Source organism: Monopterus albus, unplaced genomic scaffold, assembly GCF_001952655.1.
Source record: "Monopterus albus unplaced genomic scaffold, M_albus_1.0 scaffold162.1, whole genome shotgun sequence".
Lineage (NCBI taxonomy): Eukaryota > Metazoa > Chordata > Actinopteri > Synbranchiformes > Synbranchidae > Monopterus > Monopterus albus.
In genome coordinates, this window is record NW_018128042.1 from 523,657 (window position 1) to 547,345 (window position 23,689).

Here is a 23,689-nt window from a genome sequence, read left to right on the forward strand (position 1 = left end):
CTTTCCCTCCTCTTTCATGCTGTCTCATTTCTGAAAATCCTTCTTTTAGCCACCCAGATGAAAGGCAAGGTGCTTTCCAATTCCTCTCCTTTAATTTTTATTTCTGGTATTGTTCCAGTCGAGCCATTTCCACACTGTCTTTTGCCAACACAAGTACTTGCTGCAGCGACTCTAGTAAGCTATCTGCAAATGACATTTGTTATCCTCCGTTGGTCATCCTGTGTCCCAGATGTGATAGAATCTCTGTGTTCTGAATGGAAACACACCTGCCTGATTGTATGATGTCCAACTGTGGGAACACAGTGTTAAAAGCATTTCTACACAAAGTCTTGAGTGCCCAGTAGGGTGATTCCCATATGTTTACATGGAAGAATTAGATTTAGTCAGAAATAGTCTCTGAAATATTCCAGAGTCCTCTTAAAGTTTCTTAGGTGTTTTCCTTGGCAGTGCTAAAAAGCAGGATGTAATTTGAACTGAATTTGTGAGGTAGTCCACAACCATTAAGAGGACAGCCTTTATTGTTGCTCCCATGTATTTAAACTTTAACATTAATTAGATCAATATTTTTAAGATTTCCATGTTGACACAGTTCATAAATTTGTCAGAGCACCATCAATACCACTCTCATATTTATCAGGTAAACATGAAGCTACAGCCAGTGGTATGTTAGTTTAGCAAATGGGGAAAGAGCTATCCGGACTCTATCCAAAGAAAACCCCTCTACTAGCACCTCTGAAGCTGACTAGTTCAGTTCAGTCTTTTACCAAAGAAGTTTCTATACTCCTTCGAAGGTTGGCTCTCATTTGAACCTGTCAGGGTGGATAGGGTGTGTCCCAGGCGCTGCTGCAGTATTGAGTAGTCAAGCTCCTGGTTATGTGATGCATTTCCAGGAATTACCTCCAAGTCTCCAAGTGCCTGTGACTACTGCAAGCAGGTGAGGCTGGTGAGCCCCCTGGGGAACAGCTGGGTTATTAAGGACAACCTGTCACTCCTGCAAGTATAAATACAGAAAACAAATTTGAAAACAGAAAAGGTCAAGGGTAACGATGCACCAGTTTGTTTTGTTTCTAATGCATAGGCCTACTGATATTATAAAATGTTATATTAAATATGGCCTTGGTGAGGTTTCCACTATATAAGATAATACTATTACTCGTTCTTCTAATGCAGCATTCTGGTTTTCTGGTGTGTCTCTTAAATTTACAGTTGTATTGGGAAATTATCATAACACTCTCTCAACACTAAAATGCCACATGTAAATCAAATTTGAGTCTTTTGGCTGTTTTTATCACCCTCCGTCTCAAAAAGCCAAGTCAATGTTAACCCTGGTTTTTGTGCTTTTCTTTTGTCTATGTTCTCTCTGTGCAAAAGAAAGTGACCTCTTTGGCCTGACAGCCGGTGTTTTAGACTTTTAGCACACAAGAGGACCCTTCATGCCCGGCTGTTTTAAATGACTGTTCCTTGTTCATAAAACCTTCTTAGGCTGTAGCCTTCACTAGGTGGCAGACAGGGATAATTTAAGGACCATAATTTGAAAACATGGGACAGGGAAGCTGGAATAACACCAATACGTTTGCAGCCAACAGAATATCATGGAGGGAGATAGTAGAGCAGTGCCAGTTTCACTGGATTGATTATACACAATCTTAATCCATCTTTCTGTGCCTACCTTTGTCACAATATACAAAAACTTAAATTCCAGAAAGGAAAGATGAAGTTCAAAATCAGGAACTGGTAAAATGGTACTTTAAAAATGGAGAACATTAAGGCACACACAAAAACCTCAGTTTTGCTGATATTTGGTGCCAGTGCAGTTGGAGTCTGATCGGACCCCAGGGTGCATCATAAGTGGAATGTTTTCAGCTGCAAGCAGAACTGAGCAATCAGCCTGACAAAACAATTGATTATCTAGAAGCACATAGGTCTGTATTGTATCCTATGCTGTTAGGTTGGTTTTAAGTAGCCTCTCTTTTATAATATAGCCAGATATGCAACCTTATCGTCTAATTAAAAGTAATAGATTGGCAAGTGTTAAAGTTCTGACACAACTCCGGAAAATAAAAGCTTAGTAGGCTATTCATGCCCCACCCAACAGTTCTTAAACGTGTCCATGTCTGTTGATTATGTCCTTAAACTTTTATAGATGCATTTCCGCTAACTGCAGGACTGCTGTGCTATGTAAATCCATAGCCATTCATGGGTAGCTCGTTCTCTGAGCATCGATTCCAGGTGAAGTGAAGGGGGACACGCTTGGCTAGCGGTGCGTGAATGCAAGCTTAACTGGCGAAGCGCTTGCGGACTACCACACAACACGATTGCATGTCCATCTGCAGTAACAAGAATCCCCACATTGATGATTGCATGCCCATCTGCAGTAACAAGAATCCCCACATGCGTATGTCCAGAGTCCACATTCCTTTAAACGGAACCTCCCACGGAGGCGGGCAGGCTGAAAGTAGATTTGCTCACACCAGCAGGGACAGTATTCACCCGTAGAGATTTACCATGGTCCTAGCCATGAATTGCACACACACTGTACTGTGTTTTATTTATTTTTCGTTATTGTTCTACGGTGCACTTTGCGACGCCGGTGCAGAAGACGATGAGCACTCCAAGCACACATATACGGTGGAGATGTTCAACCAGGCGGTGCCCACTGCACCCCACTTTGTCATGTTTTACGCCCCATGGTAAGTGAACAGTTACCATTTTTTTTCCAGGTGACGCTGAATGAATGTATGGGTAGTAACCTTTGTCCTTCTTTAACATCTCACGGAAAATTGAAAAAGCTGTACTTTTTGCACTAGGATTAGAGCTGACCGGCAAGTTAGCAGGCAGCCCATTTGGCTAGTTAGCCCTTTCCTTATGGCCAACCTGTGCAGTTAGCTTAGCTGCTAAGTAGCATAGCCAAACAGTTCGCCAACTGCAGTTTAGCGCATTGAGAGTCTTTACACAACTTGATCCATGATGCTAACAGTTTGCTACATGCTAGTATTTAGTTGAAAACTTTTCCTGACATTTGAACTGGGAACGTAGCCAGTTAACACACCCAGTGACACTGTACATAGCTAGCTACTGCAGATGGTAAGATACCGTTAAAGTTGTAGTATAGGAAGCAGCGCTTACGTGGCACACACTGATTGACTAGTGTCATGTCCATGGATGTCCACTGGAATTCATAATAAAAGGAGGAACAGTAAGATTAGATTATTACCTTATGTAATGCAACTTCAGTGTGATGAAAGGGAGATGGGTACAGCGTTAGAGATGGGTCTTGAATACAAAGATATGATCAGAGGTTCATCCCGTTTTGTTCCTTTTTTTATTAATATTTTTGATCATTCAGAAGAGAGTTGAGAAATCAAATGTTTCTGTACTTGACCACGATCAAAATGTTATTTCTGAGAGTAAGATACCTCCGATATGCCACCATAAACCTTCATATCGTTATCACATGTGCTCTTATTAAAGTATTTTCATATTTCTTTGAAAGTTCAAATAAGTTTTGTGCCATAATAGTGTTTAACTAGGATCACAGTTTAGTCTGGGAAAAAGATGACTGTTTATTTACCACTGCTCTGTCCAGGTGCGGCCACTGCCAGATGTTACAGCCAACATGGAATGAACTGGCAGACAAATACAATGGTATGGATGAGCCCCCGGTGTACGTGGTGAAAGTAGACTGCGTCCAAGACACTAAGTTCTGCTCCAACGTCCATGGGGTTAGAGGCTACCCAACGTATGTATTATACATTATATGTATAAATGTCTCAGTGCAGTGGTTGTTGCATGAAGGATAAGAACAAGTCTTTTCCATCACTCATTGACAAATAAGTAACATATTGACCTGCATTTAGTTAAATATTATGTTAGTATCATAAGATTATCCTCTTAAATCTTGGCCATTGCCCACTGCATATCGCACGTGCAAACACAGCAGTCATGTGGTTGGCATGTTAACTTGAAGAACAATTTTCCTGATGTTTAGCTTGTAGTGGTGATTAAATAGACTGCTTAGAAAATTGTCTGTGCATGCATAGGTCATTGTGGTCAAGAATATTTTTGTGTGAAGTCTATCATGCTAAAATGTAAAATGTATTCTGTGTATTACTTGCAGGCTGAAATTGTTTAAGCCAGACCAGGAGGCAGTTAAGTACCAGGGGCCAAGAGATCTGCAGTCTCTGGAGACCTGGATGCTGAAGACACTCCAGGAGGAGCCCTCGGTGAGTTCATTCACTTAACACCTCGAGTTTATAAACTGTAGACCTGTGCAGTGCAATGACAGTGTGTTCATAGATACTTGATATTGTGTGCCCTCCAGGAACCAGAAAGTGAACTGGAGCCTCCCAAACCGCCAGAACCCAAACAGGGCATGCATGAGCTCACTGTGCTTAACTTCAAGACCCACATAGCTAGAGGTAAAGCTCTAGTTTAAGATATACTGGCCTATGCTCATGAAAGTACTGTTGTAACAGTGAGGTTAGGCAAATGAGTAGCAAACCTGAGCTTGTGTATTTCTACAGCTGCATCCTGTCCTAAGTGTGGCTGAAACCTGAAAGTACACTTTCAGGTTTCAGCCACAGTGAACAGTGTTTGGGGATCCATTGTTACACACTAGTCAAACCTTATTGTATTGATTTACATAACCTTTTCACATGGGTACCCAAGCCACAATCCATAGTGTTAGTCAGTGTAAACCAGCTGTACAAGATTTCTCTGTTCACTTCACATTTCTGGATTCTCATATGACGGCTACAAAATTAAACAGTGCTCTTGTTGAAATGATGGTTCCTAAGCTCCTCTGAAGTTGAGTGTTTTGGTAAAAAAAAAAAAAAAAATCTTGTTTGGAAAGTTAAAAAGGGCAGGATATGACAAGGATTTTTGAGGCCTGCACCTTTATTTCTTGACAGCATAGCTGCAATAAACAACATGAAAGTGGTTGCTTAAAACCTCTGTATAAGAGGTGCGTATTTCTAAATATGGTAGACTGTGTTGAATTTGTAGTGGATGCAGTTTGGTACATTGGTCCATCAAATCAAAACCTGACTCTAAATGTATTGTTTTATGTTGGTTTTCTTTTTCCTTTGTGTTCTGTTTCCTTTTCTTATATGGTTTTCCTCCTCTCGTTTCAGGTGCCCATTTTATTAAGTTCTTTGCCCCATGGTGTGGCCACTGCAAAGCCATGGCCCCAATTTGGGAGCAGCTGGCCACCACCTTTGAGCACTCTGATGACATCAAGATAGGAAAGGTGGGTTGTTTCCGCTGTGTTCAGGTTCATGCTGCAAGTAATCCTGCCTTCGTGACACACCTTTGATGGCAAGCATTGTTACTGCAATTATTATACCGTTATTGCTCTTTGTGTTGGACAGAACAGGATGATGGTCATATGAGATGTTATCTGTTTGCCTTTTGGTTCATAAAAACTGCAAACATACTGCAAATTTGCAGGGTGAATGTTTGCCTTGATGTTTCATTCTAGTTTAACACATGTTCATGTATTTCTTGCCTAGGTGGACTGTACACAGCACTATGAGGTGTGTTCAGACAACGGTGTAAGGGGATATCCCACACTACTTTTCTTCTACAACGGGCAAAAGGTATAGTAGTAGTTTTGGAATTGGTAGCAACTCTCCAAATCTTTAGACTTCAACCTATCCTGCATGTATAAATAAATACATTGCAACTTGGATAAAGATTTCACCATATTTTTATACAAATTTATACATAAATGCAGGTAATTTGAAAGGGTTCACTTACTTTTTCTTGCCACCATTGTAAAAATTCTGGCATGATAATCACAGCAGCAGTGATGTTTACATGGTTGCCAATGAACATCAGTCAGCACTGAAACAACTTGATCATTAAGTTATTCTGAGCCTGTGCTAGTTGTTGTTTTATGGTGTAAAATAGTGTCTGTAGTTCTTAGTCATAGGGTTTCAAAAGTAAGCCCAGCCTTCATCATACATCATAAAAATGTCTTAACATGAACGTGCCATATTTCATTATGTAAAGACATTTTTCAGATTGCCATACTTGTGGAGGCTATTCAGTGAGGTATTAATTATTTTATGTGTGTGCCTTTTCATAGACAGAACAGTACAAAGGAAAAAGAGATTTGGACTCATTTAAAGACTTTGTGGACAACCAGCTGAAGGCTGCTGTCGCTGAGCAGCAAGAGCTGGAACCAAATGAGGAACCAAATGAGGAACAAAAAGCAAATGAGGTTCCCTCTGACGAGCCGGCCACAGAAGAGGTAAAGGTGGGTGTGAACAAAAGAGAAAAGAAAGGTCGTACACAAAAAAGATTCCTCCTGCGTTCTGTGTATTTCCTGGTATGCTCAGTAGGAATCTACTTTGCATGAGCAGCTGTTATATCACAGTACAACCACTGATGCATCTGTGGGATGGACATTTCCCATCTTTACCTGCATGTAGTTATAGATCTCTGAACAAAGCACCCATGTAAGAGTGCAGTTTGGTAAGAAGAACTGTTTCCTGCTGCAAAACTGCATGGCTGCATCTCTGCAATGGAATCTGTATCTCCTAGTTTGTTCCTCTTAGCTGGTGCTCCGCTGTTACTGACCTGATAAAGTCTGTCACACATTTGCACATATGCCAGTCTATGAAGCATGTCTTCTTTTTTTTTAACAAGTTGATGTGAACATCAGTGGGATCCAAAACAGTACCCACGGTATCTAAACCTAGTAAAGTTGCTCCTATACAAAGTGAAGAGAAACCTTTTTAAGCAGAAAGGGTTTTGACTGTGTAATAGTACTGTAGATCCGCACGAGTATATTTTAATATCCAGAGTTTTTATTCTTTTTCTCATTACAGTCCAACGTGTTGGTCCTGACTGAGGGCAACTTTGAGGAGACGGTGGCCAAGGGGTTTACCTTCATCAAATTTTATGCACCATGGTAAGAACCATTTTTGGAACAAGTAACATGTAAATCCTACTGATATTTAGAAAGAGAGAATTAGCTTGTCAGTGCCCGAGAACTGAGTTACTGTGGATGAGTTGATGTGTATGTAATGTAGGGAGTAACTTACAGTATCTTAAAAAAAATCCCTGCACTGCTGCAATTTATTGTGGTCCACCTAATGGCCTGCCCTGTCAGCTCGAAGTTAACATAATGTTGCTGTTAAGGTGTTACTGGTGTGTTATATCAGACAACTGTTATGAGTACGAGTAGGAGTACTAGAGGGTGGTATCGGACCCGATACTGGTATTGGTGGATCCTTAATAGAATGCTTCTTGTATGATTCTTTAAGTGCTGTCAAAAGAGTTTGAATCAAATGTCAAGAGAATGAATCTGAATATTGATCATACCCTAAAATAACCTTCTCCAAACTATTTATTGATTAGTTTTAGTGATGCACTCTGTGTTATCCTGCTCTCTAGGTGTGGCCACTGTAAGAACCTTGCTCCAACATGGGAGGATCTTTCCAAAAAGGAGTTTCCAGGCCTTACTGATGTCAAGATAGCCAAAGTGGACTGCACTGTTGAGCGCACACTGTGCAACAAGTACTCTGTAAGTATGTGAATGACATCCACAATCGACACAATATGACACCACCTAACTCAAACATGACAGACTCTAACTCTCGCATACCCACTATAACTCTCAGTATATACAGGATGCAATAAAACCAAGATGGCAGTTTTATCACAGAGCCATAAAATAATATGACTGCTGCGTACTTGAATAAGATGCTACAGACTGTATATCTAAAGCAGTCCCAAGTTGGGGCTACAAAGTCCTGAGTCAAGACCAGCTCCTAAACTTGACCCTTCAAGTCACCATGCACTCCTCACTAAATTATTGCCACTTAAGTCGCAGTCAAGTGCAGAAAAAAAAACCAAATGCCTTTGTCATAGCCTGTTATTTTCAAATAGCATGTAGAAAAACCTAGAATTAAAGAAAAATGGTCAGATGTTATTCCTGTGACAAGATATTCAATAATAAAATATAAAATCTCAGTCTAGTTTTAAATCCCTTATTGAATTTGTCTTCAGATTCCAATATTAGTATCAGAAAATACAAATGACTGAACAGTTTAAGATCGGTATTTTTGATTGAAGAGGTACAGCAGCTGTCCTGTTTCAGTTTTCACTTGAATATAATCAAGTGATAAGAACCTCTGTTACTGAATATGAAGATTTTTATACCATTACTATTTAGATTAGTTTGAAATGTATGGATAACCATTAAGCCAGTTTGTCGCTATATACAGTCTGAGTGCGAAATTGCTGAGTCAGAGTTCAGGATCCACAGTTCAGTTATCTTTTGACTTGAGTGCTGAGTCATGATGGTAAACTGCCTGTTTTGGTGTGTTGTTTTATACAGTACATCTTGTATATAAAGATGCATCTCAATTTGACAGGTTTTTCACTGCCACTGTAATTTTTAGTCTTTATAGAAAAGTATTATCTGTATAAAAACTGTGACTGTGACATTTGGTGGACAGATACTCTGGAATGTTTTCACACTGTGTGCCACATTGACAAAAGTAGGAATACTTTAAAACAGGAGTAAGCACAATGAATAATTCTCTGTTGTGTTTTTTGTCCTCTATCCCCAGGTGCAAGGTTACCCCACGTTGATCATGTTCAGGGCGGGGGAGCAGGGCGATGAGCATCACGGTGGCCGCGATCTGGAGAGCCTGCACAGCTTCGTGATGAGGCAAGCAAGAGATGAACTATAGAACTGGTCAAGTCAGTGTTCACTCTGCTCACCTACACAACATACTGTATGTGGCCAGTAGGAAAGCGCTCTGTCTCCTACAGCAGCCAAGCCTCTCTCTCTCTCTTCACTCGGGTTCTATTCACAAAGGAGTCGGCCAGTGATGGACTGAAGCCGCCCACCATTCTTTTTCCAGTGTTCAACAATGGAGTGATTCAGTCAAGTATTTGGAGTGTGAATGTATTTCTCACTGCTGTCTGCAATTGAAGTAATATGTCTGACAAGCACTGCTCAGTCGGTCACTTAGGGACAAATGTCCCAGTTTCTACCTTTAGTTTTTGACCTACTTTCTATAGACATTTGACTTTTTTAAATATAAAGCTTTATAAATGAGATATATTGTTAAACCACAAGCCATTAAAATTATAGTGCTGTCATTCAAAAGGTTGTAAACTTTGCGTCACTGAACATGGGGGCACTTTATATCCATGTCAGTGATAGCCAATCTGACTTGCCTCTGAGGGAAATGTCAGTATAAGCTGGAAAGAACAGTGCTTGTTTAAAAGTTTTAAAAACAGTGTTAAATGTCTTACAGTGCAGTTAGACCATACTTGCTTTCCCCTTCATGTTTATGTGAAACAATGTGAGATGCATTTGTTTCTGGTTGCAAACTGACCCACTTCTTTGCTTTGTGCAGAATTCCAAATTTGGCCTGCAGCATTGTCCATTTGGTTTGAGAGAGAAAACGGTTTGTCTATATTCTTGCTCTATCACTGCACAGTCAGATGATGAAAGCAGCAGAGAACAAAGACGTTTGGTCTGACTGCTGTTTGGTCTGACTCTTGTGAGCCATCCTTCTCTTCTCCACTGAGCATTCAGGGTCTTAGGCCTGCACTGATCATGATGGGTTTTATCAGTTTATTCCAAAACAGCCAACAGACTCTCCTTATTTGGAACAGCTGCAGCTTGATGTGAAATGTTTGTTATCCCCAAATGTAGTACAAAAATGTGAATCTGAAGTTCTTGTGTTATATTTGTCATGTCAGGGCTGCATTCAGAGGAGAGGACAGTTGGGTCACTTGGAGTCAGTATCAGGTGATAAAACACCAGTAGCATGTGTGGCACCTTCGATTGTGGCGGTGAACCCTCAGTCACTGCTCTTTGTAACGGTTCTCTTCTTCTGGTCATCTTTTCAAGGAAAGAATAGGCTCCATCACAGCATTGACAAGCTTACATCTGTGGTTTGACAATTTTATAACAACACTTGTGAGGATGGAACAGACAGAATGTGACTCCAGCTCAGGTGGACTAGCTACCATTGTATCACACCTCTGACTGTGATTGTGATTTATTCTTTACTGAACCAGCTGCATCGTGGGTCTATACAGTATAATTTACTGTCCCTCTTCCCAAATAGTATTTACAGATGTCATCTTCTCTGACTGGCTGTGAGACCAATATCTTCAAGAATCCAGAATGCCAGACTAAGGCTACGTTCACATTACAGACCTTGATGCTCAATTTTGATCTTTTTTCCAGCTCCGATCTTTTCTGTTCGTGGTTCACATTCATGTATGTGTGTGACACAAATCCAGCTCTGGTGTGAACACTGTCGAGCTCGTGAACTGGGGGGATCAGATTTGAGTGGCTCCAGCAATCTGAACGTAGCATTTATGCAGTAGAAAAAGCAGCACCATGTGTAACCAAGATAAATCACTATTTAGCTGTTTAATTGTAAACAGATTAATTCATCATACTGAGATTTTTTTTAGTCCCCTATATATTGTAATATACCCATCAACCCATGAATGTAGCTTGTACAGAGGGAGGGTTAATCCATGCAATAGTCTGAGGCCAAGAAAATGTAATCTGTCACAAGGCTGGATACAACAATATTTGCAGTTTTGCCAACACGTTTGTTTCAGTACACCTTAATGTGATTACTCATGGGGTAGTAAACTGCACCCACCTGAAAGGCTGTGGCTGTTCCAATGCAAATGCTCTTTGATCCAGGTTATGTGATAAGTGCTACATGTTAAAGGGCACCGATTATTGTCCAAGCCAGGTTTACAAACAGTCAGACACAGCAGTTTTTAGTCAGTTAAAGTTTTTATGGATAGCACATGGTCTAAGAAACTCCAGTGACAGATTTCTTTTCTCTTTCCTTGTGAGTTGTGCACTACCCATGGATTTTGTACAAAAAGAGTGAATAATGGCAAGTTGTAACATGAGATTTCATAATAAATCTTTTCCAAAATAAGTTTTCATTTTGTTCTTGCATCTGTTAATATATGTGTGATTTTCCTTTTTAACAAAATGTGCAATAAATAAGCTGAGAATGTACAAGTATTTACAAAAACAGTCTAAACATGATCACAAATGTAAACAGCAGCTTACCAGAGGTATATTTTGTAATTTGGTTGGTTAGGCACATAAAGTATTTTGAATCTTACTGGTATTAGTTCATTTAAAATATGCTCTCTAAAAGACTCCACATCATTCAAAGCTCACAGTAACAAAGATGTCAGCACTGGACACAAATCTCAACATAATTTTACCTTCAGGGTTGAAAAAGCAAAGGGCTAATTTCAGAAAGCTGGCACAGGAACGTTCTGCTGGCTGTTTTTGACTTGCTGAATGTTTTTCCACAATCTCTTGATGGGTTGTCAGGGGTGGAAACGTTTGTTAACTTTGTGAGTAAAGCAACATGGAGCTGGCCATATGCGGTATGTTGGAGGGATACGGCTTTAGTCTTCGTTTCTTTGGAGAAAAACATCAGTTTAGCCACGACATGCATCATGTTGAATCAGTCTGGTGATTTGCAGCGCAGCGTGAGCCTGGCAAATATTGACACGGAGGGGATATTTGGAGCAGCGCACTATTAAAATAGCCTGCAGTCACTATATTATATTTTAGGAAGGCAAATATGGCTTGTGGAAAAAAAATACATTAGGAAAAAGGAAGGAAATGTGAATCTACAGCTTCCAATCATACATATTTAGCATTAGATTGTTTGAGTAAAGAAAAATATGAACTTTTCCCACCTGACTCAAGCCATTTTCACACATTTTCTGTCATCCCACTGGATGACAGACCGACTACTGTTGGTTTTCGGTGAGTCAACGGCCCGGGGCCACGTGCTGTAGAGAACTACATGAACCTCATCTGAGAACCGATCTGCCATGATTTTTTTTTTATGTCTGAGAGGATGAACAGAAGAAAAGCAGTGCTCAGACTGGTCCCACAACAGTTCACACCCTCTCACTGTGGGAGTAGGTGCAGTAGCCTCTTAGGCATTCATGCAAACACTTTCATAAAATATATACAGACCTCAACACTAACTATTCCTCCCCTACCCTCTCTCTCTCTCACACGGACACATTCACTCGCTTGCAGACCCATAAAGTGAAGACACCAATCCACAGCCAACTGAGAGGTGATAGACAGCTTGGTTGCTCAACACTGGAGTGGGCTAATGTTGCCTATAGATGACACCCATATGGTGTTGTTTTTGGTCCCCTCTTAGTCTCATGCCTTGCATTAAAATTATCTTATTAGATGGAGGTCTTGAGCTGTCCCAAGATAATTAGAGTAGAACATGTAAATGGACAGTCCTTGCAGGCTGAAGGTTTGGGCAGGAAAACTGGTGTCTACTTGATCTCTACTTCACCCAGGAAGTTACTGGTGCAGTTGCAGCCCTTTGCCAACCCATCTTTCAACCAAGCACTACTGGTACCTGATGATGTCAGTGGCAGCCACAGGCCCGCACCACCATGTTCTTGTATTTTTTCAGTATGACGTTGGAGTTGTCGTCAAAGTAGAGCACTGAGATGGCATGCAGCTTGGTGGGGGCACAGCATGGTTTTGGTACATTCTCAGGGTTCATCAGGTGCACCTGAAAATCACAGAAAATACTTTAGTCCCCTTATGCATTTGGGATATGGCACTGTTTCCATTAAACCAATGGTCTGCATTCAAAATAGATAAATATTATTGTCTATGAGGGTGTGATGGTCTGCATTGAAAATACAGTAGATAAATATTATTGTCTATGAGGGTGCGGTGCCTCATTTATAGACTGGAGGACTTAGATTAGAATTAAAGCATTTATTAAAAGGGATAAGAGATGGTCTTATAGGAGTCATCAGCATTTTAGTATTACACTTTCATTATGAACTTGTGTGATATTTAAAAAAAAAGAATGGTTAAAATCAAAGCAACCGAAGTCAAGAAAACACTACATTCCCCACAGTGCAACTCTCCTACACCCTTCATGTCCACATCTCTCAGCACCTACACAGGCTTTCTGTTAATGCCCCAGTCTAATTTAACAATACATATTAGACAATAGATTCTCTCACACTTTAACAACTCCCTACAGAGCAATAAGACGGATAACTTTTTTCACAGGTTTAGCGGTACTATTAAGGACAAGCAAACTGATCTTCATGTGTAAAAATCAGTGGAGTGCTCCTTTATTAATAATTAGATTACAATAAATATTCATTGATTTTTAAAACCTTAAAAAGACCCAACGGTCTCTTAGTATGTTAAAAATCATGTTTGAGCAAGGTCTTTTAATCAACACAACAAATGATGCAGACATGATAAGGGTATGACAAATGCATGACCATCAAAGAATGATGTCAAAGAAGATATCCTCCTGTGGGAGGGCCTTACCAGTGTCTGCACAATAGCGTGGTTGGTGGCGTTCATGTGGGCGTTAAGTGGGAAGGAGCACTCTCCATCACAGTAGTTGGCTGCATAGCCCTCAGGAGCAATGATCCAATCCTTAGAGAAACACATGACAGCAGCACAGAGCAGGTGGAAATTCATTTTAAACATCCCAGTGTTCTAAAGGCCTATTATAGAGGTAAGACGGTATATATCTGTGTTTTGAAATACTAAAACGGTTGCATCTGGCAATTCCACAATACTAGTGTGCATATCTTTGCATCATTGTAAACAACTGACTAAACAATGTTTACCTCATCTGCTCAAACACTTGTCTGTCTGTGGAATCTCTGAGGGAAACCATAAGTCTCTCCACCACCCCTCCTCTCTGTATATTATTGTCTCACTCACATATTCTCTGCATGTTTTGCTGCTGTTGGACATGTTTTCATGTTTTTATCTGGTGTGCCCTTCTGTCTGTGTTAATGTCTGCTCTGCATGTCCCTTTATTTCTGTCGAGATCGCTTCCTGTGTGTTGCTTTGTGTATGTGATACAGCGTGTGCTGGTAGTCTCCCTCTAGATGTCAGTGCTGTGTTGACAGCTCACAGTTTGTCTGGAAAGATGCGCACAACCCTTCTATTGTATTTCTTCCTCTGTCTGTCACCTACTAAATGCACAAACACAAGTAAACACACAAACCTGCAGACTGAGACTTAGGTCTTCTCCCACCAAACTACTATAATTGACTTTGTGAGCTTCTTCCACCCCTGACTGGTACTGTAGTACCGGTTTCATATTAGCCTGGCAGTAGGGTAGAGCACTGGACAAGTGGCACTATCACCACACTGCAAACAAACTCCAAAGAGCATTCTGACATATTTAGCTGTGTAATCACTTGTTGTACACAATAGACCTGATTATGGAAGAAATGCACAATCATCACAGTCAAATGTAGATTTACTGTACATCCAGTATTATTTATCTATGTGTCATCAATATACCAAATTACAATTTGAAAATTCTAATGACTTTCTTGGCCTCTAGTGTTGCTCTACATAAAGTATGTAAACACTGATGAGACTATCAAATTGGCCCTGAAGAGACAAAGCATGAGGGTCACATAATCACCACGTGTGTATCAGGACTTGTTTGGATCGCTACCTGCCAGCCCAGCTCTCTGAAGCTGACATAGAGCTCATGTCTTCTACACGCCGTCTTCTGGTCGCTGCTGTTATAATCTGCAACAGAGAAATAAAAAAAAAGATCAGATAATTAAATCTTTAAAAGGTACCGCAGACACACACCAGTATTACACCATGGCCCTGAACTTGTGCATGTGGCTTCCTACGTGACATGAAAATTCATTCAGCACTTAAACCCTGTGAAAGTGACGCATGACATTATGAATCTGAGAGCAAAAGAATAACACAATACGCCTCATGTAATGCACTGGGTGGAGAGGCATGTGAGGGCGTAGACGAGAGCACTCGCTTCACCGTACGTGCTTCGCATTCATCTGCTGTGTAATGCATTTGAACGCACGCCTAACTGAATTCATCAGCCTTCAAATACTGCTTGGAATTGGTGACACTGTGACACCTGTGTTTACGGGCTCTCCTGCCCTGCAGGCCTTAATTATCTCTGTTCCGTTCTGCAGCTGCCCAGCAGCAGGATGGACAGCTGCAAACAGTCCCAGGTATAGGTTTGCTTTTTAGTCGAGTAGGTCATTGCTGGCGTCAGTCAACACAATGAAGTCAAGACAGTGACTTTCCACTGACATTTCAAGCGCTCACTCACACTTACTTTCTCTGTCTTGCCTCATTGATTTTATTATTTTGAGATGGCTGTTTTCTTCACAAGTGGACTAGAGAAAGACAATAAGAGTGATAATGAAATCTATGGAACCGGTTAGTGTCTTGTATTCCCAAAAGATTCTCATCCATCCATGTGCCTTAACAGCCACCATAACATTAAAGCAAATTTAGCATGCCTTAGTGGCCCCATGATGCCTTTAAGCAATGCTTAAGCTCAGAGCCCACAAGTGATTTTAATTGCAGCTGGTTGCTGGTTTGCACATTCTCACGCTGCAAATCTAATTACAAAACCATTAACTGACTGCCAGAGAAAACCTATAGTGGTTACCTGTTTCCTTGGAGTTACAAATTGGGTTTCTGATTCCATCTTGAGTTACTGCTTAAGATATTTACAGTAGGCTACAGTAACTTTGTACATTGCAAGCAGCTTGCAGCTTGAAGGCTGTACGTAGTTTTAGGTAAGACAGCCAGCTGAGAGTTTTCAAATTTGCTCATGTCTGCCTGTATGGTGTGGCCACTTATCCTGTCAATCCATACAAACATTTTCTTCTTATGGACAATCATAGAGAAGAACTGTTTGCATTGCAAGAAACAATTGTCATATAACATCTAAACAAGTAAATAACGAAATGTCTAGACTTATCTCTGTGCTAATCGCATTGTATGATTTTATTTTTTCAAAAAGGTTAGTGTGCTTGTCTGTCAGTGAGAGCGTGAGTCAGACTGTAGACAGGGATTTGTCACTCAGTGACAGCCACCACCCAGCCACTCACCTCAGTAACTCACCACCAGTAACCTTGTTTAGTCAGCTGGAGCTGGACACACACCAGATGTACAGCATATTCAAACACATTACAATTATGTAAGGGATTTCACTGACGTTGGTTCCTTCGTCTCTCCTTCTATCATTCATTACCAGTGACATTTACACTACATACACAAACGCACACTCTTAGACACACACAAATGACCCAATGTTTATCTGGTTAACGGGCAAATTACACTTAGCCGCTCATTAAAAGGAAGAGTTATAATTTAAGTTCACCAGTGCTAGTTGCATTAAGATTTCATCATCAAATCAAGTTTCATTTTGAACAGACTTGCAGACCGGACTGCACAGACCACACGTGTGTTTGAGCTGAACTCACCTCAAGTATAAAGAGGGAGAGACAGAGCGAGAGAGAGCAAGTTTGGTTTGTCATCTCAGCTCGAGGGAGGGAGAAAGTAGTAGTGTGTGGCACTAACACTGCCTTAAAATGTGCAGGTGCTCTACAAGAATAAGGCACTATGTGTAAAAGCATTTAGAAACTTTTTCTATAGTATAGTACAATAATAAATACAATAAATGACTATAGTAGGTGACACAAACATAAGAATCACTATGTAACCCACAATAATGCCACATTTTTACTATCTCTTTATCGACCAAATCCAATGTAGATCAAATGAGATCAACATCTTTAAACCTTTTTTTTTAAATCATTGGAAAAGAAGTATTCCTGTTGATTCAGTAGGAGACAGGAAACTAAAGGTGAGACTAGTCACGACAGGGTGAGGCCGTCGTATACAGTCAGCTGTTTCCCCAGTTTAGGATTCCTTCCTTTCCAAAAGGAAGGGCAGCTCGCTGGGTGTCCGCTAATGTGGAAATACAGTTTATATGTGTGTGGTTTCCAGTGTGTATGTCTTCATGTGTATACGTGCACTCAAGCATGCATGTAGGCTCAATGTACATCTCCATGTGTGTGCATAGATGATACACATGGAAAGTGGGTCACATGTTCGTTGTGCCTCCCTGTGGACTGACTGACCTGCTGACGTCTTCAGTAACAGCTTTACTGTATGAAGACCTTAGTTAATAGGTCTGCTACAGTGTGTACAGTTTTTATATGCAGGAAACATCCAAGGACAGAGGAAATGTGCCACTCCAAGAATAAACCTGATTGGCTGAGTGAGCTGCCCTGATGTGAACTTGAGCTGAAATTTATAAAGAAAGGAAACGCGATAGGAACCGCTGCAGCTTTAATAACTTTGACCTCAGCATCTATGTGCCAGTCAGCACGTCACTGTAAAAGCCAAACTCAAGTCCTGCACTGGCATAAACACACTGTCCCAAACTGCATCTCTCACACACTCTCGCAGAGAGCTCCATGCTCTCTCATCCAGGTCTGGTTTATGATGCATGACATTCAGCTTCAGGTCAAATCACAGCACAGGATTGAGTGCTAGTGAAGCTGTAACGCTAACTACACACTATTCAGACCTCTACACCAGCAGCATTAACACAATCAATCATTAGGCATCTGTGTCTAAAGGCAGGGCCAATGAATCTCCTCAGATTTCTTTCTCTGAAGCCAGTATACACAGGCTGATGCTAAGAAAAAAAAAGTATATTTTTCAAGTTGTACCAAAATGAAATGTTTGGATGCATTTCAAATAACAAGAGTGTTCTATTATGTATTAGAAATGTTATATCGATTAAGTGTATGCTACAAGCAGTAACCCCAAAAAGTATATCTTGTATGTTGTACGGCACAAAGCCCAGTGTTTAGCACAACATTCCCTTTTCTTCACAAGCACACAGCTAATTCTCCCTGCTCCTCTTTGCCTTCAAAGCCATCAGCAGTCACAGTCTGTGGGTCTCTCTAAGAGGAATAAAGCTGATATTTACTGTGGGCTTTCACTGAGTGTAAAGCCCAGATTTGTGGGGCCCATAAACCACATCTCCCCTTCCTGCTTGTAAAAATTTAATGCCACACAGCTACTGCTAAGCTCCGGCTTCCTCTAGGCCCCCATTCATTTCTTTTCCGTTCCTTGATTAAAAGCAAAAGTGGGAAGGAAGAGACAAATATGAGACTTTCTATATACTGTACTGTATGAGTCCTGGGCTGATATTGACTCTTCACTACACTATGTGCTCTTTAATAAGCCCAAGAAACAACTTTCACCAGCCCCTCTATCAGGAAGAAAAGGCTATAAATTATTTTTATCACAGCTTGTTCTATGTAATACAAGAATCAAATGGTACTGTTTCAGACTTTATAGCCCAGGTGTTCCATGTAAGAAGTGTGTGTGGGTGTGTGTGTCATTTAGACATAGGCCACAACCTCTCAAACCACTTCACTCTAAGTCTGTAGTTTGCTCAAATCAGGACTCATTTTTGGAACAAGAAAAGACTAAGTTTTACAGTAACAATTACATGAACTCCCATAGAGGCGGCGGCAGTGGTAACAGAAAACTTGGGTTCTCTGGGTCCATTGTTTAAAATAGCATCTGGGTCTTCAGCCTTGAAGAAAGAAGGAGTGTGCTCTGACAGCTATGAAGACTTGAAGATGTTTCTCCTCTCTTTTCACTCCCACCAACCACGACTACTGAAGTTTATCTTTCTTCTTGTCTTTCATCATAGAGGTTATTAAACCTTGCAGGGGAGCTCTGTTATGTCTAATTACTCCAGTGGTAAACAAAAAGAGGTTGGGGTGGGGAGGGAGCGCACAGAAAAGGAGGGGGAGGGAGAAGAGGAGGCCAAGCACCACATCATTATAATTCTTTAAGAAGCACTGTTAGCACAGTCAGTCTTTTAGCCGTGCAGCTAATGACTGACTAGGCCTAATTACAGGCCACTGTGCTGTGCTAGGAAGTGATATTCCTTCCCCAGATGGTTAACTTCAGCCAAAGCCCAACCAGACAAACATTACCTCCCCAGCCTTCTTCGTTCCCAAAACCCTTAAATTACCTTTAAATGTGTTGTATTGTTCTTTTGGCAAGGTACACAGCAGCATTTACCACACCCAGAGGGGGCAGAAGCAACCTGTTGACAAAAATATCCATGTATTCTACTCATAATTCCAAATTTACATGAAAATAGCACTTGACCAGTTGGCCCATTAAACAAGCAAACAAGATATACAAACCCGGCTTGGTCTGCAAACTGTCTGCTTTTCTGACTGAAAAATGAAAAAACTGATGTACTGTATCATTTACTATAGCTACATACAGTATAATCACAACACTGTCTCAAAACTAACCCTGAATAATTATATTTGCCTGAATTTGTACTTTTAAAAAAAACTGGAATAATAGCATGTCATATTAAATTCAGCTTGATAAAATAGTGAAAATGAGAAAAGAACAACCAAAACCCCCTCAAGGAATCAAGTTTCTATTTAAAAGGTTGTTTTACATTTTAGTGAACTGACAAATGCATTTTACTAATTTATGACAAAGCAAAGCACTAAAGCCAAATTTATAAGATGTCAGTAAGTGTAAATACTGGGACAAAACGGCACCAAGCTGATAAAAGAGAGAGAGATGCTGTTAAACCAGTGCAGTACTTCACCACTCAGGTCAGGAGTGTGCAGTTATGGCAGAGAAGAGAAACTATTTTTAGTGAACACACATGAAGGCAACTGCTGAAGGAAGTTTTTAAAGCCTCTAGTTCACACTAAAGTAATTAAAAACAAACACGATGCTGCCTCCTGGCCTCAGATCACAGGGTTTTTTCCCCTCAAAAAGTATTGGGGGGTGAATTTTTGGTGAAATGCTCCTTTTAGCTGGAGCTGTGGTGGCCTGAACTGATGACTGTAGCTGTGTGCCAAACACAAATGAGGGGACAACGTCCACATTTTGTTTCTCCCCATGAGCACTCATAGGACGGATGCTCTCTATCCTGCCCTCCTCCCTGTCTCTGGAGTGAGTGATGCAGTATTGAAACCATATGCCCTCCTGAATTCCTCATGGATCCTCCCATCACGTCCAGTCTCAGTAGTCCACTGCTGGCTGCGGACACTCGGCTGTCGCGAGGGGGGCCTCCTCACTTCCTGTGTAGGATCTAAATATTTACACTTCCAGTTGTCCCAAATGGCAAGGCAGAGAGGGCTTGATGTTTTGGGTTATGTAAAGTCCAATCCTCCAGGACGCATATTTAACAGATTGTCCTTGGTAGTGCAGATTTTTGCACAGACTCAATTCACAGAATATTTTCTCAATCTTCCTGATGAAGACTGGGTCACTGAAGTAGATAGACTACAGTCAACCTAAATTGTTCATTTGTTTATAAAAGTAGCTGAGCAGCAGATTGTGATATATGATAGCATTGAGCAGTTTTCTGTTTACATTTGTCATAAATTTTCCCTCAAACACTGAAAAAGAACAGAGATGACACCCATCACAGAAATGTTGATCCACATTGTGAGCACATGGTGTGCGCTACAGCCATCTGATCCACCAGCATAGCCCAGTATCAGTATCTTCCAAACATCTTGACTTAAAAGTCTTAAGAAATCTTAGGACATCTCGAGCCAAAGGTGACAGCTGAGTAGAGGAGAGACTAGTTCTGGAGCCAAAACTGAACATGTGGTACCCTCAAACTGTCCTGTAGCATAACAAATGATGAGTCTTTGTTCTCTGTTATGTCAGCCAAAGCTTTCATCTACTGCAATTATTTAAAAAAAGCCCTACAGGAATTCAACTTCCAACCTCCCGTGTTAACAACAGCACAGTGTAACCTACTGGGAAACACACCGACGATGCTTGCATACAAAAATCAAGAATTCTGGCATCGGATATAAGAAGACTGAGTATATGAATACTTAGAACTATCATCAATATGTATAGAGGTGTTTGTCTGCAGGGGACAATTTATTTACTGCTGCATACGGGCCTTACTTCTGATACAAAGCAGAGTCAAAACTCTGAGCTGTGAAGGCTTAATATTAACATGCTTCATATGTCAAATTAGCCAGTTACTATAGTGCTGACACAATGAAGCCTCATGAGAGCAGCTTATCTTCAGGCGCTATAAAGTCTGGACAGACCTATACAGCGGGTGAAAGGTGGGCAGAGTAGTGTTTGATCTAATATGAAAAGCTTTCAGAGGTTATACCTGCTCATTACATCATGTGTGAGTAGATCAAGGAGCAGAGAGGACTAATGAGGAGATTCAGAGGATAAGGTCACCTGTCAAGATGGATTTGTCATCTTCATCTTAATTCATCAACTATTCACTATGTATTGGTTTGCTATTTTGTGTACTTATCATACAGAAATTCTTTTCAATTTTGTCTGACCTCAATTCTTAAACTCCTTTCTCTGCTCTCACTAACACCACCCATCTGTCTCATACTGAGGGATATTTGTCTGATGAGGGCTGATTACAGAGAGATTCAGCTGGAGACCAGTCCAATATATCAAGGATCTCAAAGAGAAATACTTTACCCAGACTTCAAACACATGCTAGGGGTGCCACCCACCCAATGTACACAATGATCACTTATAAATGTAATGAGGTAAGGCTGAGTTCAGTTTGGAGGTTTGATTTTGTTCATGGATACACTGTGTAATGAGGTCGGTTAAGATTCAGTCATTGTCTAGAGGGGTGTAAGACTGGCCTGGTGGAGGGGGCCCTTTGTATCCCTCCTGTGGTTGTGTGGATCGGTTGCGATTCTGCTGGCGACGTTTGCCCCCAGTTGAGCGGGTGGTGCGGATGTGCACTTCGCTGACTTTAAAGAACGCCACCATAAAAGGCTGCTTCTCCAGTGCACCGTCACGGCCCACGAGCCCCACCTCCTTGAAGCTGATGCTCTGTCCTGTTTGAGTGGATACAGTAAGATTTACCACTATGGTTGCGCTGATTTGAACCAGTTCTTGAAACTACATTGTTTTTAGTTAGTTATTTTCTCAAGAAGTGGCAAAATGTGTTCACTGGACAATGAGCTTATGTCGTAAAACTGTGTGCATTCTGTGCTTTAAAAGAGGGGTGGCACATTTGAAATACACACAAAAGGTCAATTAGACCCTTAGTTTTATGTAATAATAAATCATATATTAAGAATCAAATAGTTTATTTTGTGTAAAAAAGAGATATACAGTACATAGCGCTTTCTTTAGCTAACTTTTCTTGCTCCTTATTTAATCCTGGCCAGAGACATCACTGCTGCCCCATTGAATGCAAATATCATGCTGCATGCATTATATAAAACTAATTTGACCAACATCAATTATAAAGCACCAGAAAAATGTGTTATTGTTTTGCATCTTCCATTCAATAATACTGTCAAGCATCACATTTTGACTATGGTAGGGATGTCCAATCTGATTCTGGGGGTGGTCAGCCCATGAAGATCTCTTACCGCTGCTAGTCTCCATGCTGACCTGCAGGCCTAGGTTGTGTGCTGCATTCATCAACCACAGGTTGCTGGTGGCAGTGATGTCAAACTCAAGCCAGCCCTCTTCAGCTGCCCACAGCCTGCGAGACTCCAGCAGGAGTAGGTCTGCCTCTCTGGGAGGATGTGGGAGATGATACAAAAGAGAAAGTAGTTTGAGAGATACAACATTATCATCAAAGTCAAACTGGGTGACAATAATTAAACAAAAACCCATTTTGCCTACACTTTGTAATGCTAGGCTGTCATCTAATAAAAATAATAATAATAATAAATGGAAGAGAAATTAGAAAACATTCTGAAACCTTGCACCAAATCCCTTTAGCTGGTTAGCTAAGGTGACCTTTAAAGTTCAAAACAGCTATGCTATGCTAGTTAGAGAAGTAGAAGAAGCTAGTTAGTAAGCATTTTGGCTTTTATTAACACCAAAAATTATGAAATTTAAAGTTGCTTTTTTTGGGCAACTATCAAAAAGTCTAGGTTAAACTTTAAAAAAAGAATATTACAGACATCTTAACATTTGTTTGACTCCACAGTTAAACATGTGGCAACCCAAGTGTCAATATCATGTGTCACAATGAATATGCCAAAATTAGCAGGTTGTTATTTTTCAAATGATACAGTATAAAAAGACAATCCAAAAAAAAAAGAAAGGCAGACCAGTAACGAAATAAGAAAGTAGGAAAATAATCAGAAGTGCAAGTCATTATGTACTGAATAATAGCCATATAATGACAACTGGGAAAACAAGTGAACAGATTGAGACAATGGGCCCCCATGTCAGTATGGAGGCCCTTCTGTACATAGGAGGGTGGGGGCCTCCATCTTCTGTAGTTCTTGTGTGCATTGTCTTTATGGTTTAATTTAGTTTTTCTCATTTTGTATATCTTTATGGCTGTATTGCTTCTTTTTATGGGTATTTTTATCACTTTGAAGTAATTTTGAGTCTTTTGTGGTCATTTTACATCCCTTTTGGGCCGGGACCCACCATACAGAGTCATCAGAAACCAAGGGAAACACAAGAGCTTGGTTTGTATCAGGGTAACAGTATCATAACAAAAGGAGAGGAAGATAGCCCCACTAAACAGAAAATGCTGGGATACACTGCTCTGCACTCCCCTGTAGATCTACCTCTCTGAGGGACAGGGAAAAAGAAGGAATTAAAACTTTACTATCGGGCTGCAGGTATTTTTTAATACCACTTACAATATTTTGAATGAAATGGGTCTTTCAAAATGGAGGGCCATGTAAAATGTGAAGAATAGGACTGTGTAATATGCCTTTGGAGTGTTTAATGAAAAGAGAGTATAAGACATGCAGAAAAGACACAGTCTGAGCAATAAGAGGGCTTGTCCTCCCA

The 23,689-nt window shown here is 40.6% G+C and overlaps 2 protein-coding genes across 4 annotated transcripts in view; one reads left to right on the plus strand and one right to left on the minus strand.

Moving 5' to 3' along the window:
- Window positions 1–797: 797 nt before the first annotated feature.
- bmp6 (bone morphogenetic protein 6) overlaps window positions 798–23,689 on the minus strand; it is a 50,903-nt gene continuing 28,011 nt past the window's right edge. The window contains exons 3-8 of one of the 2 annotated variants that reach the window (XM_020615327.1): window positions 22,297–22,445; window positions 21,556–21,753; window positions 14,520–14,596; window positions 13,364–13,474; window positions 12,420–12,578; window positions 798–991 (exon numbers count right to left, since the gene is read on the minus strand). In XM_020615327.1, coding sequence (XP_020470983.1) covers window positions 12,429–12,578; window positions 13,364–13,474; window positions 14,520–14,596; window positions 21,556–21,753; window positions 22,297–22,445 — 685 coding nt within the window. In that variant the 3' untranslated portion in view covers window positions 798–991; window positions 12,420–12,428. Of the gene's footprint in view, window positions 992–11,024; window positions 12,579–13,363; window positions 13,475–14,519; window positions 14,597–21,555; window positions 21,754–22,296; window positions 22,446–23,689 lie in introns of those variants that run through there. The other variant, XM_020615325.1, reaches the window with a different exon arrangement.
- On the plus strand, window positions 2,370–10,943 carry txndc5 (thioredoxin domain containing 5). Of its 2 annotated transcripts, none has more exons than XM_020615328.1 (10): window positions 2,370–2,690; window positions 3,587–3,739; window positions 4,118–4,223; window positions 4,322–4,418; window positions 5,133–5,248; window positions 5,511–5,597; window positions 6,089–6,259; window positions 6,834–6,916; window positions 7,402–7,531; window positions 8,583–10,943. In XM_020615328.1, the coding sequence occupies exons 1-10, from the start codon at window positions 2,506–2,508 to the stop codon at window positions 8,703–8,705; spliced, it is 1,251 nt and encodes a 416-aa protein (XP_020470984.1). In that variant the 5' UTR covers window positions 2,370–2,505; the 3' UTR covers window positions 8,706–10,943. The 2 variants fall into 2 exon arrangements, with proteins under 2 accessions (XP_020470984.1, XP_020470985.1); XM_020615329.1 differs by having other exon boundaries at window positions 6,089–6,253.

Bases quoted from the DNA above. Each gene is read 5' to 3' on its own strand.
- txndc5 (XM_020615328.1), top strand. From the start codon at position 2,506: ATGGTCCTAGCCATGAATTGCACACACACTGTACTGTGTTTTATTTAT. The intron at 5,249-5,510 runs GTGGGTTGTTTC...TTTCTTGCCTAG, and splicing joins ATGACATCAAGATAGGAAAG to GTGGACTGTACACAGCACTA. The intron at 7,532-8,582 runs GTAAGTATGTGA...CTCTATCCCCAG, and splicing joins CACTGTGCAACAAGTACTCT to GTGCAAGGTTACCCCACGTT.